General features: G+C 41.3%; 1 protein-coding gene across 1 annotated transcript in view; it reads left to right on the top strand.

Annotated features, from left to right (window-relative positions):
• Positions 1-1,106: 1,106 nt before the first annotated feature.
• The window catches only part of AMN (amnion associated transmembrane protein), a 35,695-nt gene continuing 18,774 nt past the window's right edge, over positions 1,107-18,027 (top strand). The window contains exons 1-3 of the mRNA XM_075192937.1: positions 1,107-1,124; positions 2,517-2,699; positions 4,358-4,402. Coding sequence (XP_075049038.1) covers positions 1,107-1,124; positions 2,517-2,699; positions 4,358-4,402 — 246 coding nt within the window. The remainder of the gene's footprint in view (positions 1,125-2,516; positions 2,700-4,357; positions 4,403-18,027) is intronic.

The raw sequence follows: 18,027 nt of genomic DNA on the forward strand, positions 1-18,027 counted from the left end.
ATGCTTTGTTTATTTGAAGCGTGTTTTTCTAATCGGAATGCCTGGCGATTAAATTATTTTCTAAAAATGCGATTATCTTATATATGCGCAAACGCAGAGAGACTGGCCAGCAAAGCGGTGAGACTACTCTAACTGGTCACTAAGCTGCTACGGCAATATTTTCCTGGTAAATTGCGCCAATAACCGTTTGTTTATTATTTTGATTTATTTTTTTCTTTATCTTTGCGATAAGAAGCTAGAGAAAATCTTTATCGCCACATAATTACAAAGAGGTTTCCCTAAAGTGTTGAGGAGGTAACTCCAGAATCATGGGGGGTCCTATGTTGTATAAGACGTCCACAAGTTTAATAGCTTGGGGAGTAGAGGTGTTTTTTAAAAAGACAAAAATCGGTGAACTTACTCTCCAATTCACAGAGCATCTCGCACGTCCGTATTGTTAATGTAACTGCTAGATTCGTATTTATTACTTATATATTATATTACTAACACATATATTAAAGGATCTCTCTGTGAAAGAGGAACTATGAGGTTTTGTAGAAGATTACAGGTCACAGGTTCAGTCTCTGAAAGCAAAAGAAACTATTTGGGTCCTGGGATATTTTGGGCAGTATTTCGTAGGGGGATTTTGGCCAAATATAATCCCAAGTGGCCCCCCCCTTCCCCGAGGACTGTCTATAAATCTCTTTGCGATACCTGTTGCTTTAATGGCTGATGACTGAAGGGGGAATTATAAGAATTTTTATCTAGTGTCTCATATATTAACTTGTGTAATGACTACACCGAATCTGGCACACATTGTAGGCAAATGTAGTTCTGAGATGTCTGTATAGAGAAAAAAAAAAAAATGTTCAGGTAACAATTGAATTTAAAGAGAGATTACATTAAAATTATATTGAAACATTAGTTTGAAAAATATTATTTTTAATTTAGTACAGTTATTTTTTTCTTCCTTGGTTCACGTCTGAGAGCGGCTTTGTTTGAATTTACGTCTAGACCAATGACCTGAGGCACTTTGACTCTCCTAAATTACTTCTCCATTCCTATAGGATTATAAAAGAACAATGTGCACAGTAGCCTTTGAGTGTGTTTTTTGTTTGTTTCAGAACATGTCAGGTACAGGTTTGGTAAGTGAGAACTCCCTGATGTTCCATGATCCTATGCACAGGGCATGAAAAGAAAGGTCTATGGCCTTTTAACAAAATTAATGGGGGAAAAAAAAAATAATTGTGTCATATGTTTGCAAACACTCTGGAGAAAGTAATCCTTCTAATAACAGAAGTTATAATTCCCCTTAAAAGTATAAATATATCCTGCAGCTTAACTTCACTGCTAAGCTTAAAAAAAAAAAGGAACTATATATATATATATATATATATATATATATATATATATATATATATATATATATATATATAATCTGCTAATACCATACATGAATTTCTCATACTTGCCAACTCTCCCTGAATATCGGGGAGACTCCCTGAACTAGGGGTCATCTCCCTCCCTCCCTGAAGAGTCTGGCATTCTCCCTGATGCTGAGCCAGTACAAGACGTGGTTGGCTTCGCCATCTGTGGCATGATGACACAGTTCAGAAATTGTGTCCTATGTCCATGTATTGATGCCTATGGTGGTGGCCATTTTCATGGAGACCAAGATTTAATCAAAGACTGACAGGTAAGACAACATGACTTCAGTAATGGAGACAGAAATGTAAAAGACACTTCAGTCTCTAGAGATTCCTTAGCTGCTTTTCTTTAACACATAGTTGCCTACTCTCCTGGAATGTTCGGGAGACTCCCGCATTTCTGGGAGACCTCCCAGGAAAGCAGGGCAACCTCCTGGTTCTCATCCCCGCAATAGATAAGTGGTGGGGCTTAATGCAAGCCAAGAATAGCCGACTACCAAGGATGGTGCTGAATAAACAAAGTATGGCGTCCTCTTCGCCCCACCCCCTGCTGTAATTGTCCAAAATTGTGGCAATCATCTGGAGGCGGGGTCAAAATGAGGCAATTCACCAAGCCCCGCTCCCGCACACCCACCTTACCCGGGATCTCCCTGAAGCCAATGAGGAAGAGTTGGCAAGTATGGAATATCTATATATTATTATTAAAGATTATTCTGAATGTGAGGGGAGGTATATATATTCCTACGCACATCCGACTTCCTGTCTTTAAGCCAATTGAAAGACACTGCAGTCAGGCTTTTTGATTGTCCATTCGCTAATATGGCTGGCTGATAACAGGGAACAATAGCTTGCCCTTGATATGTCACAAGTTCTGTCAATGTATGGAGTCTTGTTATTCTGTCACTGTTATAAGTAGGTCTTTTAAATAAGACAACTTTGTATTTTTACGTTTTGTAGCACTTGAACTTATTATATTGTCCTATTCACGAAGGGTCCTTTCTCCTCCACTACAAGTGCGAGGATCCTGTCGGTAGTAGCTGATTGGATGGCTGCCCGTATGAGGTCACTGATTCCTGGAGAATTGATTGGTTGCCTACTCATGAATTTTAGGTTCCATCCACAGAATATCTGCCTCTGTTTTTCAATTGTACCCATGTATTATATTTGACAGCTGGGGTCACGGACGCCGTGTTCAAACGTTGGATTCCTAATACGAATTTTGAGAATTCTACAAACTGGTTTGAGCAGAGAGTTCCCTGTTCCCAGGATCAAGTGATCTTTGCAAAGAACAAGGTATTTATTATGATTTATTTTTTTTCTAACCTGACATCATTTTTAGAATATCCAAGGCTTAATAATGTTTATTAGAAATGAAGAAAGTGATCCTCCACATTCACCATCGGGAATATATTGAAGAACTCTAGGACACTAGTAATTTCATAAAAGTACTTTAAAATGCTTTATCTATTAAACCAGGGAAGGTTAGTAAGTTGCATGTAGCCATGTACTGAATTGTAGATCCAATTTAGCCAAATGCAGTCATTGTTCAAAGTGTTCCGATTCAGCCCCCATTAGGGGTACTGGGTGGACCAGCCTGTATCTAAGGATACCTACAGCCTGCAGTGAACACTGTACATACATCTCTGCAGAACGTGAGTGCAAGATCCCCCCCCCCCCATTCACCATAATTATGCACTGAATCCACAATTCATCCAAATCCTACATGATTTTGGACCCCCACCCCACCCCTAAATAATATAATATTTCTTTCCTAAAGGGTCTCTAAACTGTAAACAGAAGTCCTGCCTAACCTGGTCAGATGGTTAAATAGCTGCTCTGATATTAGACGTAAAGACCAATGTTAGGAAATCATCGGGAGATACCCAAATTGGACCAAAAGCACCCATAGATCCGAGAGTTGTATTAGTCCATATGTGCACCGATACAGACAGACTATAGGAACGCAGGCTGACCCTCTGCTGTCAATGGTCCCTCTAAAAACAGAATTTCTAGTAATAATCCATCTCTGTTTTTTTACTAGTATAGTGTATCTCTCTCTCTCTTATTATTACTACTAGATATAACGATAATGAGAGCGATTATTACTAGAGATATCTCTCTAAATTTGGGAACATATTAACTCCCCATGTCTGAATAATAAGTGTACACTTATAGGGTAGAGCCATAGTGACTTCCACAACTGAATTGCATTAAATTCCGTAGACTCAAAAACCACCCAAAAAAACTGGTCAGTTCACTTTAACTTTCCAGTGGTGGGAAAGGAAGATTGGATCCTCGAGAAGAACAGGAAAAAAAAAATGACTTATGTAATGAATTTTTATTAGTACTGTCTGGATTTCCCTCTATTAATTTCAGTGGTATTGGTTCCTACATTAGACCATTGATGTAATCATAATATATCTGTTTGTTTTATTTATGTAGTGCTAATAGCATTGTAATGTGAGAAAGAGAAACAGAATTGCAGTGTGTCCCATATATATATATATATATATATATATATATATATATATATATATATATATATATATATAATATATATATTACCAATAAATTAATTTAGAACACTCAGCAATTCTGTTTCTCTTCTATTAGTTAGATTTTTTATCCACTTAAACGTTGAGTGATAGTCAGATTCTCTATTTCCTTTCTAGTCATTTGTTCTAAGTTGTTGGGGGAGATTCTGTGTCACGTATTTACTTTCATTCTAAGAGCAGCGCTTTAAATATGGAAACCAGCTGCCGGGAAAGTGTCAGAAATGATCCCCTTCAACATTGGGGAATTGTCAGTGCTCTACCATAGATTTTTATTTTTTCAATGTATGAAAATAGTCCTTTTAAATCTTACCTTCCCGGGGACCTGGAGCGCAGGGTACAACACACTGATCTCCGTCTATTAGTCAAATATGTAACGTGACTTCTGTTTCTTTATAGGGAGTCTCCGTCTTCGTACAGTCAACCCACTCCCTGACCGATCTGGTAAGATCATTACTTCATCAGGCTGCATAAAACTGTCATAACATATTGGTAGTTTCTTTCAATGTGGTGAAACTAGATTACTGTGCGCGTAAAACGTTCAAAAATGAAGCATATAAGATCTAACAAAAGGACCCATCCGTAAATGATATAGGTGCTATATTCTCATAACTGTGCTTAATAAATAGAAGGTGACTGTAAATTTTATTCCCCCCCCACCCAACACCTCTGGGGGGAGGGGATAATGGTGGGTTCCAGACATAAGAGAAAATTCTCTGTGCAATCCTACTTAGTATGTTGGCGCTATATAAATAAAGGGTAATTGCGTGCCGCTGAGGTTGATTTAATTTAGCGTGAGGTCCCCTATTGGCCTCTCGCGATGTGCGGCAGCGCACACTGATGGCCACTACGGTAGTGAGCTCTCTCTCTTTCACCCTGTATGTCACATGGTATCAGACTCCCACGGGACCTCCCGCTGAATTAAATCCGCTCCTTAGGGCAGAGATTCAATTCAAATCCGTCTCTGTGTGTTCCCGCCTGTTACGGTAAGGAATCTCTGCTCATTTTTCTGCCGACTTCTATGGGGCATGCAGAAATATGAGCGGAGATTTCAGGCCCGGACGTCGTTTCGGGCACACGGCAGATGTTTGTGCTGCAGTGTAACCTCCATGCCCGATCGGGTCATTATCTGGTATGTTCTGGAGGGCTGGTGAATTGTAGCCCGGGGGGGAAGCAAGACTCGACTCAGCAGTCTATTAGGAGAAAAAAATGCAGGTGATCTAGCCCACGGTAGCCCACTACGGGACCGGCACGGGGTGCAGATGTCTCCCTGTCGCTTAGTCTGCCCCTGGCTGTATGGAATTCCACCGCTCAGTCCAGTCGGTCATTTCGGCACCGACTAGACTGATCGTGTCTGCTCGGCACCTAAGTGGTGGGATTGGCCAGTATGGGAGACGTTAGTGATGTAGCGCGTACACTGTACAGTTTCTTGCTTGACCTGTGAATTCATCTCTATGGGGACAGCACAGTGGCTCAGTGGTTAGCACTTCTGCTTCACAGCACTGGGGTCATGAGTTCGATTTCCGACCATGGCCTTATCTGTTTGGAATTTGTATGTTCTCCCCGTGTTTGCGTGGGTTTCCTCCAGGTGCTCCGGTTTCCTCCCACACTCCAAAAACATACTGGTAGGTTAATTGGCTGCTAACAAAATTGACCTTAGTGTCTCTGTCTGTGTGTGTGTGTGTTAGGGAATTTAGACTGTAAGCCCCAATGGGGCAGTGACTGATGTGAGTGAGTCTGTACAGCGCTGCGGAATTAGTGGCGCTATATAAATAACTGATGATGATATGCCGGCAGCCTGCTGAGCTCTCTAAGAGCGAGGAAGTTGAATGAAGGTGGATGTGGTTGTTTATAACTGCAGGGAGACCACAAAGAATGCATCTGTTTTCCATAACCCCCCTCGCAGGGATTTCCCTAGGATTTCAGGCAGCGGAAATAAAAAAGCTACACTCATAAACTGATCATATTTCATATTGGGAGATGGGAGAGGCTATAACAGCTGGAACAATGAAATGACAAGCCTCAAAAACTTGGAAAATCCCTCTTCAAAATAGTTTCTTTATCCTATTTGGTTATAAAAATGCAGCGGAGAGATGGAAGTTTAGTAACTTTATTTTAATCTTTTGTTTGAAGCTTATTAGAATTTTTTTTTTAACATCTTCCAGAACTGAGTCAGTGGTTAAACAAAATCCTTTGAAACTCTGGTTGTACATTGTGCAGGGTGAAGTCATCGTAAAGCAAACTGCAGGGGTGTTTTTTTTGTTTTTCAATTAGTTATTTTTATATTGATACACTTAGGACGTATTTTATTTTTCTGCATATTAATGGTATTTAAGGAAGCAATTTGAAAGCAAAAACCATATCTGAGAAATAAAGTGTTCTATAGGAGGTTGGGGGAGCCTTAGAATCTGTTGCCCCTGGCGTGGCGTCTGGGCAGCACGGTGGCTCAGTGGTTAGCACTTCTGCCTCACAGCACTGGGGTCATGAGTTCAATTCCCGACCATGACCTTATCTGTGTGGGTTTCCTCCGGGTGCTCCGGTTTCCTCCCACACTCCAAAAACATACTGGTAGGTTAATTGGCTGCTATCAAAATTGACCCTAGTCTGTCGTCTGTGTGTGTGTGTGTGTGTGTGTGTGTGTGTGTGTGTGTGTGTGTGTGTGTTAGGGAATTTAGATTGTTAAATTTGAATTTCTGCTCTTGACTATAAAGTCAGACACCGACACTTGTGCAAACGCAAACTGACCACAGCATTTATTAATGACCTAAATAGACAAACAGGCGATTGACGTCCTACTTGCACATCCCAGTCTCTGAACACCCCCAGGTCACTCTGACCTTGATTATGAATTCTAGAACACAAGAAACATCTAAGCCCCATTTGATCAGCCTATTGTCCTATTATTTAGGGATTTGATAGGTTTTATACTCCCAGAGGCCAGTTAAGTATTTATTACAAGTGATAAAGATAAGAGCTGTGACTTTGCTAAATCTATAAGGAAGTGAAGCAGCACGAAAAAGAGTAATATCCTATAAAATGCAAATTAGGTTGACAAATGTACAAATTGATTACTACAGAAAGGAAGTCAAAATGTAAGCGCATCAACAGAAGGAAAAGGAACAGATTGGCTGAATCGGTTAAGGGACATCTTCAGTACATTCCTTTCAACAGTAATCACAAAAGAGGAAATAAAAAGGCGAGTAAGTAGGTTGTGTAATAACAAGCCAAAAACACCTGAATAAACTCAGAAGGAAGTGCAGATAATTTGTAAGAACATTAATATAAAGTCATCACCTGACCTAGAAGATGGTTTACATCCATGTGTTCTGAGGGAGTTGGGTTTGGTTATAGATAGATCTGGAAATTAGATTTGGAATCAATATCTAAAATGGGAAACAAATCAGAGTCAGAAGACTACAGACCAGAGCGACTAACCTCATTTGTGGGTAATGTATTTAAAGGCATATAAGTCAGGAGTATATTACGAAAAATAAATTCCTAACATGGGTCTGTGAAGGACGGGTTATGCCAGGGCTGTGCTCTTAGTTTTTACGAGGCGATAAGTTGATCTGGTTAATTTGATATATTTTTGTTTTTTCAAAAGGATTTGATACCGCTCAAAATAGCAGGTCGGAACATAAATGATAATACTAGGACTAGCGGATAGATGATGTACATGTGTAATTATCCTGCTGGAACTTTATCTGTCACATTGATGACATCACTGGAGATACAATAACGCCAATGACATTCAGTTTTAGTTATAGTGTGTTGGGTGGGGAGGTGATTATCTCCAGAATCATGGAGGTTACATGAGATTTGTTAGCTTGGGGCAGGTGGGCAGAACACTGGTACAGTGGTTAGTATTGTTGTCTAACAGCACTGGGGTCATGAGTTCAATTCCCGACCATGGAGTGTGGAGTTTGTATGTTCTCCCCGTGTTTGCGTGGCACCCCCCCCCCTCTTTCTCAGAGCCCATCTCTCCTCCCCCCCTCCTCTTTCTCGGAGCCTAACTCTCCCCCCCCCACCTCTCTCTCGGAGCCTAACTCTCCCCTCCCCCCCCACCTCTCTCTCGGAGCCTAACTCTCCCCTCCCCCCCCACCTCTCTCTCGGAGCCTAACTCTCCCCTCCCCCCCACCTCTCTCTCGGAGCCTAACTCTCCCCCCCCCCTCCTCTTTCTCGGAGCCTAACTCTTCTCCCCCCCCCCTCCTCTTTCTCGGAGCCTAACTCTCCCCCCCCCTCCTCTTTCTCGGAGCCTAACTCTCCCCCCCCCTCCTCTTTCTCGGAGCCTAACTCTCCCCCCCCCTCCTCTTTCTCGGAGCCTAACTCTCCCCCCCCCCCTCCTCTTTCTCGGAGCCTAACTCTCCCCCCCCCCTCCTCTTTCTCGGAGCCTAACTCTCCCCCCCCTCCTCTTTCTCGGAGCCTAACTCTCCCCCCCCCCTCCTCTTTCTTGGAGCCTAACTCTCCTCCCCCCCCTCCTCTCTCTCGGAGCCTAACTCTCCTCCCCCCCCTCCTCTCTCTCGGAGCCTAACTCTCTTTCCCCCCCCCTCCTCTCTCTCGGAGCCTAACTCTCTTTCCCCCCCCCCTCCTCTCTCTCGGAGCCTAACTCTCCTTCCCCCCCTCCTCTCTCTCGGAGCCTAACTCTCCTTCCCCCCCCTCCTCTCTCTCGGAGCCTAACTCTCCTTCCCCCCCCCCTCCTCTCTCTCGGAGCCTAACTCTCCTTCCCCCCCCCCTCCTCTCTCTCGGAGCCTAACTCTCCTTCCCCCCCCCCTCCTCTCTCTCGGAGCCTAACTCTCCTTCCCCCCCCCCTCCTCTCTCTCGGAGCCTAACTCTCCTTCCCCCCCCCTCCTCTCTCTCGGAGCCTAACTCTCCCCCCCCCCCCCCCCTCCTCCTCTCTCTCGGAGCCTAACTCTCCTCCCCCCTCCTCTTTCTTGGAGCCTAACTCTCCTCCCCCCTCCTCTTTCTTGGAGCCTAACTCTCCCCCCCTTCCTCTTTCTCAGAGCCTAACCCCCCCCCCCTTCCTCTTTCTCAGAGCCTAACCCCCCCCCCCCCCCTTTCCTCTTTCTCGGAGCCTATGGGATGAGCTGCAACATCACCTAATTCTTCTCTTATAACCTCTTTTAATTCCTGCATTGAACGAGGAGACATAAGGACTATTACATGCAATGTGTGTGCAAGGTGTGTACCCCTCCCCCTCTCTACTTCCTGGACCTTTCCCTATTTACATTTTTGAAAATTATATAAAAATACTATTCAATACTAATAGCAAATACAAAAAAAAGAAGTATTTCCACCTCTTACTGTAACTGCCTATTAACACTTTGATGATGGGTAAATACCCATAAAAATGATCTGCTTCACCTTCTGTTACATTTTGAAAGACACGGGGTAGAGTTTTTTAGAAATAGACAGCGTCCAGTGAGTAACCAATAAATGATTTCCTTTGTAAACCGATCAGGTGTGACAACTGAGGGACAGTGACTTGTTTTCACCTCTTCTACCTCCCACCAAACATATTCTCCAAGCTGTAGTTCCACTTTGTAAGTTTTCTTTGTTCGCAATAAGTATTGTGTATAATATCTTTGCAGATCCTTGTTATATTAAACTGAATTCTGAATGTGGATACGTGAAGCTGACAGTGTCTTGTTAAGTTGTACACGCTTCAGATCACCCAACAATACATCTCCATAGCAACTCGTACCTTGCAAATCCCATTTTCCTAACATCCGCCTCTTTTCATTAAACCCATCCTGGACACAACGTATACAGAGAATGCAAACTTCATTAACTCGATACATTAATGCACTCACCCTTCTCTGAAATTCGCTTATGCCAACATAAATGCTTAGTACACCGTATAATATCATTACCAATCCTTATACCAAAATCATAGTGACCCTACTTATATGCAGACATTCATACGGTATTAGCGGAATGCTGCACATTAATGGTCACTAAATCAAGATGCAAACTGACCTAGTAGGAAATGTATCTTGTAACATTGCATAAATACTATCCGGGAATTTGTCTTATTTTTTAATAAAGCATTTTTTGTATATTAAAACATATTTAAATATGCTGCTACTTTTATTTTTAGTATTTTTTTAAAAAAAAAAATTTGCACAATAATTTGTGTGTGCGCCCCTAGCCCCAGACCGGCAGATCTAAGCGGTAATTTAACCCTTACAGCATCAGGCCGATCTGGCCTGAGCATCTCTCAACTGCCCGATGATACTTTCTTGATAAATTGCAGTGATAAGTGATTTTTTTTTTTTTTAAAAAAAATAAATATATTTTATTATCCTTGTAGCCGTATTGTGGTAATTAGAGTCCATACTGTCATCTGTACTTTTTCCCTACAGCAGGTAATATATAAAGGGTATTAGATGTTTAGCTGTGGGAATACTAGGTTTGGGGGTAGGATGTTTAGCCGGCCATAGACGTTGTAATACTGCTGCTTGGCTCAAGAGCTAACATCAGGATCACTGTTATGTCCACATTATCGATAGGATTATTAACTACAGAAACTATTTTTTTTATTTATTATTGGCCTAAGGGATGTCATACTTAAATCATGTTTTGGGGGGTTTCCACTACAGCTAGTAAGTTATGCTGGGTCATGTAGTTCGCCTACCTCACTTTTTGCTTTCTCCTCCCCAAACTGCATTGGAAAATGGGACGTCCGGCCAGTTGTACCTCTGTCCTATCCCAATGATCGTGTAGATGGTTGTGGTACAGTAACCCCTAGAATGTAGCCCCCCACTGTCTGCGCTTTGCAGGATACTTACTATAATTTAATGTTGATGGATGTTGGAGAGAGAGGAGTTAGAGGACAGAGTAACCTGCAGGAACCGGATACAACTTTACAAGTAAAATATATTATATATTTTTTTATTTTTTTTTACGAACTATGCATTTGAGAACGTTTTGTCCGGGATGGTAAATGCGTAAATACTTTTTCTTTTAGTGTTTATAACGGCTTCAAACTATTAATTATGCCTGGAAGGTCAATAGGAAAATAATAGTTGATTGAATTTGAACTACCCCACCTGTAAAATGAAGGGTCAATGTAGCGAGTTTAAAAAATGGTTATAAAATGAAAGGTTTTCTTTTTAAAATATTTATTTCCTGTTTTTAAAAATAAACTATAATGGTGTTGAAGGCTTAGAAATAATTTTAAGACAGGATTAAAACAACAATAAATATTTCTGTTACTTTCTCTCTCTCTGTTGTTTTGATGGTATTGGTTCCTTTGCCTTTGGATTCTTATCACCATATTATGCTCCGAGATAAAATGTTACTAATTTATACTGTGTATGATTTTAATCTGTCTTTTATAATTATAACTTTATTTTTAATACCTTTTATGTCCATGGGGTGAATGAATCGCTTGTTATCCATGGTTGATCTGTTGAGATTGGGGATTAGCCTTGATGTCCGGCTCCTTGATCAGCCCCAAGTTATTCCTGGTACGTGCCGGGGATATAAACAGGGGGCACAATATCTGCCAAATATTTCACCCCCTGTGTTTCTTATCTTCACTCACAAGCTGAAACCCAACAAGCAGCCGGGGGACAGACGGTCACCCCCCTCCTCATGTGAGAGGAAGTGATACATGGAAATGCTGTTTTATTGTATTTAATTCACCCTTGGATCGTTCTATCAAGATCTCATTGACTGTTGTTTGATTTACATGTGTTCTGCTCTCAGTATTGCGTTTACTGTAGTTTGATGTATGATCACAGCACAGAAGTACCCTCCTATTTCATACATGTAAGTGAAAGTTTTCTAAAGATTGCCACAAGTCGAGATACACATTGTAAGAAATATTTGCCCAAATGTTTTTGTTTTTTGTTTTTTTTTGTAAAGAATTATTATTTAATAACTGTCAGAGAAATGGGAGTATTAACGAATCATAAAAAAAAGCATGTGTTATATTCAAATGAGGTCCCCATCACATTTAAATATCTCATTAAATATATATATATATATATATATATATATATATATATATATATATATATATATATATATATATATATTTTTACATAATCTATAACCATCTATTCTAAAAATACTCTAGTTGGCCAAAAACAGAGCTGTATTGCAGTTACCCTGTAGACAAGTGTTATTAGATGAATACATGGGGTTATTCTGTCATGCAGAAATAAGTAAAAATTGTGTCTCCATAATAAACCTCAAACCAGCAATATAAACTGTATCCGTTGACCTCCTATTTATGTCGTGAAAAGAACCCCACACTTGCACCTTCTGTACAGGCTGTATGTCCTCAATAAACAGGCCCCGCCCACTGCGTATGGCACAGGAGAGTGGATATGCTAGACATGGTTGTATGCTATCCCTCCGTGTGTTGTGGACTTGTTCGTCACCTGCCTGTTCTCTGTCATGTTTCAAGTTCTTTGTGACCATGCCCTCATTGGCTGCATAACGCTCCCCAATGTATGCCACGCCTACCTCTTACAACCAGGCCACGCCCTGAGCTATTGCTTTGTGAGAAGGTTATCAGGTGATATATATATATATATATTTAGAGAGAGAGAGATTAACATATGTGTGTGTGTATATATATCATCATCACCATTTATTTATATAGCGCCACTGATTCCGCAGCGCTGTACAGAGAACTCATTTACATCAGTCCCTGTCCCATTGGAGCTTAGTCTAAATTCCCTAACATACACACACACACAGACAGGCAGAGAGGGAGACAGACAGAGAGAGAGACTAGGGTCAATTTTGATAGCAGCCAATTGACCTACCAGTATGTTTTTGGAGAGTGGGAGGAAACCAGAGCACCCGGAGGAAACCCACGCAAACACAGGTGTGTGTGTGTGTATGTATGTATGTATATATATATATATATATATATATATATATATATATATATATATGGATGGAGCATCATATGTCGGGATGACCTAGGAGCCACGATACAGATAAGCGGTTTTTTTATTTCTATCTGGTACGCACACCATCCTAATACTTACTGTATGATGTTTCAGTTGTTACACGCTGATTAAGTACCGATTTTCGGCCTATTGGTATATAAAGACCTTTGCGGTGTTCTATATAGACATTTATTGGATATATTGTCTGGACTGTTCTGTGCTTATTGTGCATTGTACACCTATTTGTCATTTATATTCTGTATACACCTGAAGGCGCCGTCCTTCTTTACCCATTGTACTATTTGTTTTCGGACTTACCATCCGTTTTTGAAGACTGGCTGCCACACACATACCTGTGGAGGTGTATTTGTCTACTTAATTGTCTTTATACCTTATGGATAACATTACAACATTGGGTTAAGCGCCACCTAGATATCTTGTCCTCTCTCTCTCTCTCTCTCTCTCTCTCTCTCTCTCTCTCTCTCTCTATATATATATATTAGATGCCTGGTTCACCTCATACCTCGCTAACCGCTCCTTCTCTGTATCCACGTCTGGCTCCTCCTCCGCCCCCTCCCCTCTTCCTGTCGGAGTCCCGCGGGGCTCTGTTCTCGGCCCTCTACTCTTTTCACTCTATACCTCCTCCCTTGGTGCTCTCATCTCCTCCTTCGGTCTTCAGTATCACCTTTATGCCGATGACATCCAACTCTACACCTCCTCGCCCGATCTCTCCCCCACCCTCCTCTCTCGTGTATCTGACTGCCTCTCTGCCATCTCCTCCTGGATGTCCTCCCGCTTTCTCAAAATTAACATCTCTAAAACTGAACTCATTGTCTTTCCTCCCCCCAGGCTGCCCTCCCACCATGACCTCTCTATCACCGTCAACAGCACCACCATCTCTTCTGTCACCCAACTTCGCTGCCTGGGCGTTACCTTCGACTCCTCTCTCTCTTTTGCACCCCACATTCAATCCCTCGCCCAAGCCTGTCGCTTCCAGCTTCGCAATGTTGCCCGCATCCGGCCCTTCCTCTCTCAGGATGCCACCAAAATAATCATCCACGCACTCATTATCTCCCGCCTCGATTATTGCAACCTCCTCCTCTCCGGCCTCCCCCTCTGCCACCTTGCCCCCCTCCACTCTATTCTCAATGCGGCTGCAAGACTCATCTACCTCTCTCGCCGCTCCTTCTCCGCATCCCCCCTCTGCCTTGCCCTTCACTGGCTCCCCATCCCCTACAGAATCCTTTTCAAACTCCTGACCACCACGTTTAAGGCTCTTTCCCAGTCCACTCCCCCCTATATCTCTAACCTCCTCTCCATTCACACTCCTGCCCGCTCCCTGCGCTCGGCCAATGACCGTCGCCTCTCCTCCACCCTGGTCACCTCTTCCCACTCCAGAATCCAGGATTTCTCCCATGCAGCCCCCCTTCACTGGAACAACCTCCCTCGCTCCATCCGTCTCTCTCCCAATCTGTGCTCCTTCAAACGAGCACTTAAAACTCACCTCTTCCTCAACGCCTACCATCCTTCCACCTAACCCATATTCCCCTCTCTCCTCCCGGTCCCTTCTCCCTCCCATATGCATCAACTGACTCCCTTTGTGCCTGAGTCTTGCTCACCCTCCCTTAGGATTTAAGCTTACTTGAGCAGGGCCCTCTTCCCTCCTGTCTCCATACCTGTTCTTCTGCTCCGTCCTTACTGCATTAGCCTGCCTGGAGCCTCTGAAGTTTGTTATTTATTGTTTATTGTTCAGTAATGTCTTACCCTGTATAGTCTACTGTTTGTACTGTGTACGGCGCTGCGGAACCCTTGTGGCGCCAAACAAATAAAGGATAATAATAGATAGAAAAATGTAATTCCATTTTAAGGATATCATAGGTAAACAGAGCTCCATAAACATTAAAAGTATGAAGCGCATGCAGAATTAATTTTTTTGTTTTTTTTGTTTGTTTTTTATATAAAGGTCAGAGAAATTTGAGGTTATCTAATAATTTAGAGGGGAAGGGGTGCATCATTTAAACACACAAGTTTTCCTAATGAACACTGAAGCGATGACTCCAGAACATTTACATTTTATACAGATATTACATACAGCACTTTACAAATAAATAAACATCACTTCTGTATTCTAGGGGGATTATGGGTTAGAGAAGAGAAACAACGGCCTCTCTACTGAATGGGGAACTCTACCAGTAGACCTACTTATCACCAATCAAAGAAACAAGGTGTCGCCCTAGAACAAGAATATTTTTATACATTCATTATACACTAGACGAAGGAACAATAAAAATAAAATAAAGACCAATATATAGTTTTAGCGTTCCTTTAAACATGACGTGGTACAAGACTACTACACACATCTGTAGACCACTATACAAAGCCTGTGTCTATATTACCTGCACACAAGAAGTAAAACTAGCTCAATTTGCGCTTTCTAGTAGTGATTGACCCTGTAAACACTTTGTGGTGTTTGAGGGTGTGGAGAGTACATGATATGTTCTGAATTCTGCTGAATTGTACATTAGTAACGTTGCAGATTGTAAAAGACCCTGGAAATGGGATGGTTGGAGAACAATGATAATGAAAGGAGGAAGGGCAGTGTTATTTTTGCAACTGACAGCGTTCTTCTCAGGGACTCGGCGAGGCCTGATTTGGTTAACAGTCAATGAATTCCTGTATTGAAAAGCCTGGGTAGTTTCCGCGGTGGTCACATGAGGTTATAGATAAACTAAGTTCCTTGTAGCTAAAAGACTCCCATCAAGCACAAGAGAACAGCGCCACCTATTGGTGGAATATATCATTGTCTTTCTATTGCTAGTTGGACAAGAATTCATCCTGCAAGATTGTATATCCTAACCTGGTATTGCATCTATCCAATAAAAAATAAATAAATAATCACTTGTGAAATTATTTTATGGCTTGGACTAATCTGTAACATCACCTGCTTCCTTCCTGAGCACAGTCCAAAAAATATTGAAATCGTGTGTTTTTTTCCATCCAATATGAAGTAAGATTCTTAACCCAAGTTCATTTTAAAGTGTCCCTGCACAAGAAAAAATGCTTTATTATTTAAGTAACATTTAATTTAAGTAAAGTTTTCCTATATTTTTTATTTTGGTTGGGGGGGGGGGGTATTTACATTTAAAAAATATATATTTTTTTTTAACCAATATTGGAACTGGCAGCCCCTGTCCATTAATGTTGGCTCTTGCAGGCGATCCGTACTTGTATGTCCTACCTGTCTAAAATGAAATAAATTAAAATATTTCTGCCTGTGGTTAAATGTTTATAATATGTTAAAAATTATTAATGTTCATGTGTATTTTTCTCATTTGTTTTGACATTATTATTATTATGCCCCTAATTGATCATCATCCTAAGCTTTAGCCAAGGTGGGCTTCTAACACATGCGGGTATACCGGTGACTTAACCCCGTCAGTACTGCTAGAGCCAAACATCACTGCCTTGCTAAAACCGATGGGACGTCATCCATGGAATTTGGCTCTGGGTCTAGTATAACCCAGATCGCTCTACCCTTAGTGTCCCTAAATTTAGAGCGCGTGTTCTCTTCTATCCTCCATTACATTACAGGCCTCTTTTTAAATGTTTTATTTGAAATAAGATCTCCCTCCCTAAAGGAAGTCTATATTCATAGGTACATAAGATGCTGAGGATTTGTGAGCACTGGTTGATTTCTTGGTGAAATGTACATATTTACTTACTAATAATAGAAATGATATTTATTACTAGGCGTGGGGAGGGGAGAAGTGAAACTAATTTAAAAGAAACGGAACAGAGAAAGAAATATGATTTTGCACTGGGAGGGTGTCTGTTTAGGGGAATTATAAGGAAGTATTGTAGTTATTCAAGGAAAAGATGTAGGATTCGGTAAAAAGTCTTATCATAGGGCAATACGCTAGAATTTTCACATTTGTTTTCTGCTAAGTATTAAAAATACTTTCAGTTAGTAAAAAACACAAAGTTCTTTCTTGATGCCTACTCTAAACGGTCCCTCATTGTGCCGTTACATCTTATCAGTCGCTTCTAGTGTTAACCCATCTACGGCAATCCTCTCCTTGGGACAAAGAAGGGGAAACTGCGGCCCTCCAGTGTGTTTAGTTGTGCGTGATTGCGTCCATTTGTTCAACTAATAACTAGGTACACACCCATTTAAAACATTTTTTACTTTGCCTGTACAAACAGTCTGTGTGTGACTTTTTTGTAGGATGGTGGGTCCTGCCAACAATCATTATAGGACCACCCACTTCATTAATGTCAACTTTCTATCTTCATCCTCAACATTTATTTAGCGCCAGCAAATTCCATAGCGTTTTACAATTGGGAATAAACACAGTAATATACAATACTGGGTAATACAGACAGAGAGGGTCCTGCTCACAGACTTACAATCTATGGGAGTTATTTTGAGACAAGAGTGGAGATGTATGTTGATGGCCTTGTATGTTAGTAGAAGAATTTTATATTGGATTCGTAAAGACTGACAGAGTGGCTCAGCAGAGGAATAACGGTTTGCAAGGAAAATCAATCTAGCCGCTGTGTGCAAAATAGATTGTAGGGGTTCAAATCTGATTTTGGGAAGACCAGTAAGGAGGGAATTGCAATAGTCAATGTGGGAAATGGTGAGTGCATGAATTAAAGATTTTGCAGTGTCTTGTATGAGATATGTGCGTATTCTGGAAATGTTCTTTAGATGTATGTAACATGATTTAGATATAGAGTCAATGTGGCAAACAAAGGATAGTTGTGAGTCAAGGATTACACCTAGGCAGCGAGCTTGTGGGGTGGGATTTATGGTCATGTTATCAACAGGAATAGAAATATCAGACAGGAAGTTTCTGTTTTTGGGTGGGAATATTATTATCTCGTGTTTTTGAAAGATTTGAGTTTGAGTTGGCGAGGGGACATCCAAGTTGACATGGCAGAAAGACAGACAGATGTCTTGTCCTGCGTTACTGACTAACATACGGCTTGCTTTAACCACATTTATGTTTTAAATAAGCAAATAGGGTGAGGGGACACTGCCTTTATTACATGTGTCATTATCATACAGATTTAATGTGTAATGTGCAGGATCTGTGGGTCTCGTGTGCATAGAAGCTAGCGCAGTGCATCTTTGGATGCTTCCTACAGACAGAAAGT

The sequence above is a fragment of the Mixophyes fleayi genome, chromosome 12, assembly GCF_038048845.1.
Source record: "Mixophyes fleayi isolate aMixFle1 chromosome 12, aMixFle1.hap1, whole genome shotgun sequence".
NCBI lineage: Eukaryota > Metazoa > Chordata > Amphibia > Anura > Limnodynastidae > Mixophyes > Mixophyes fleayi.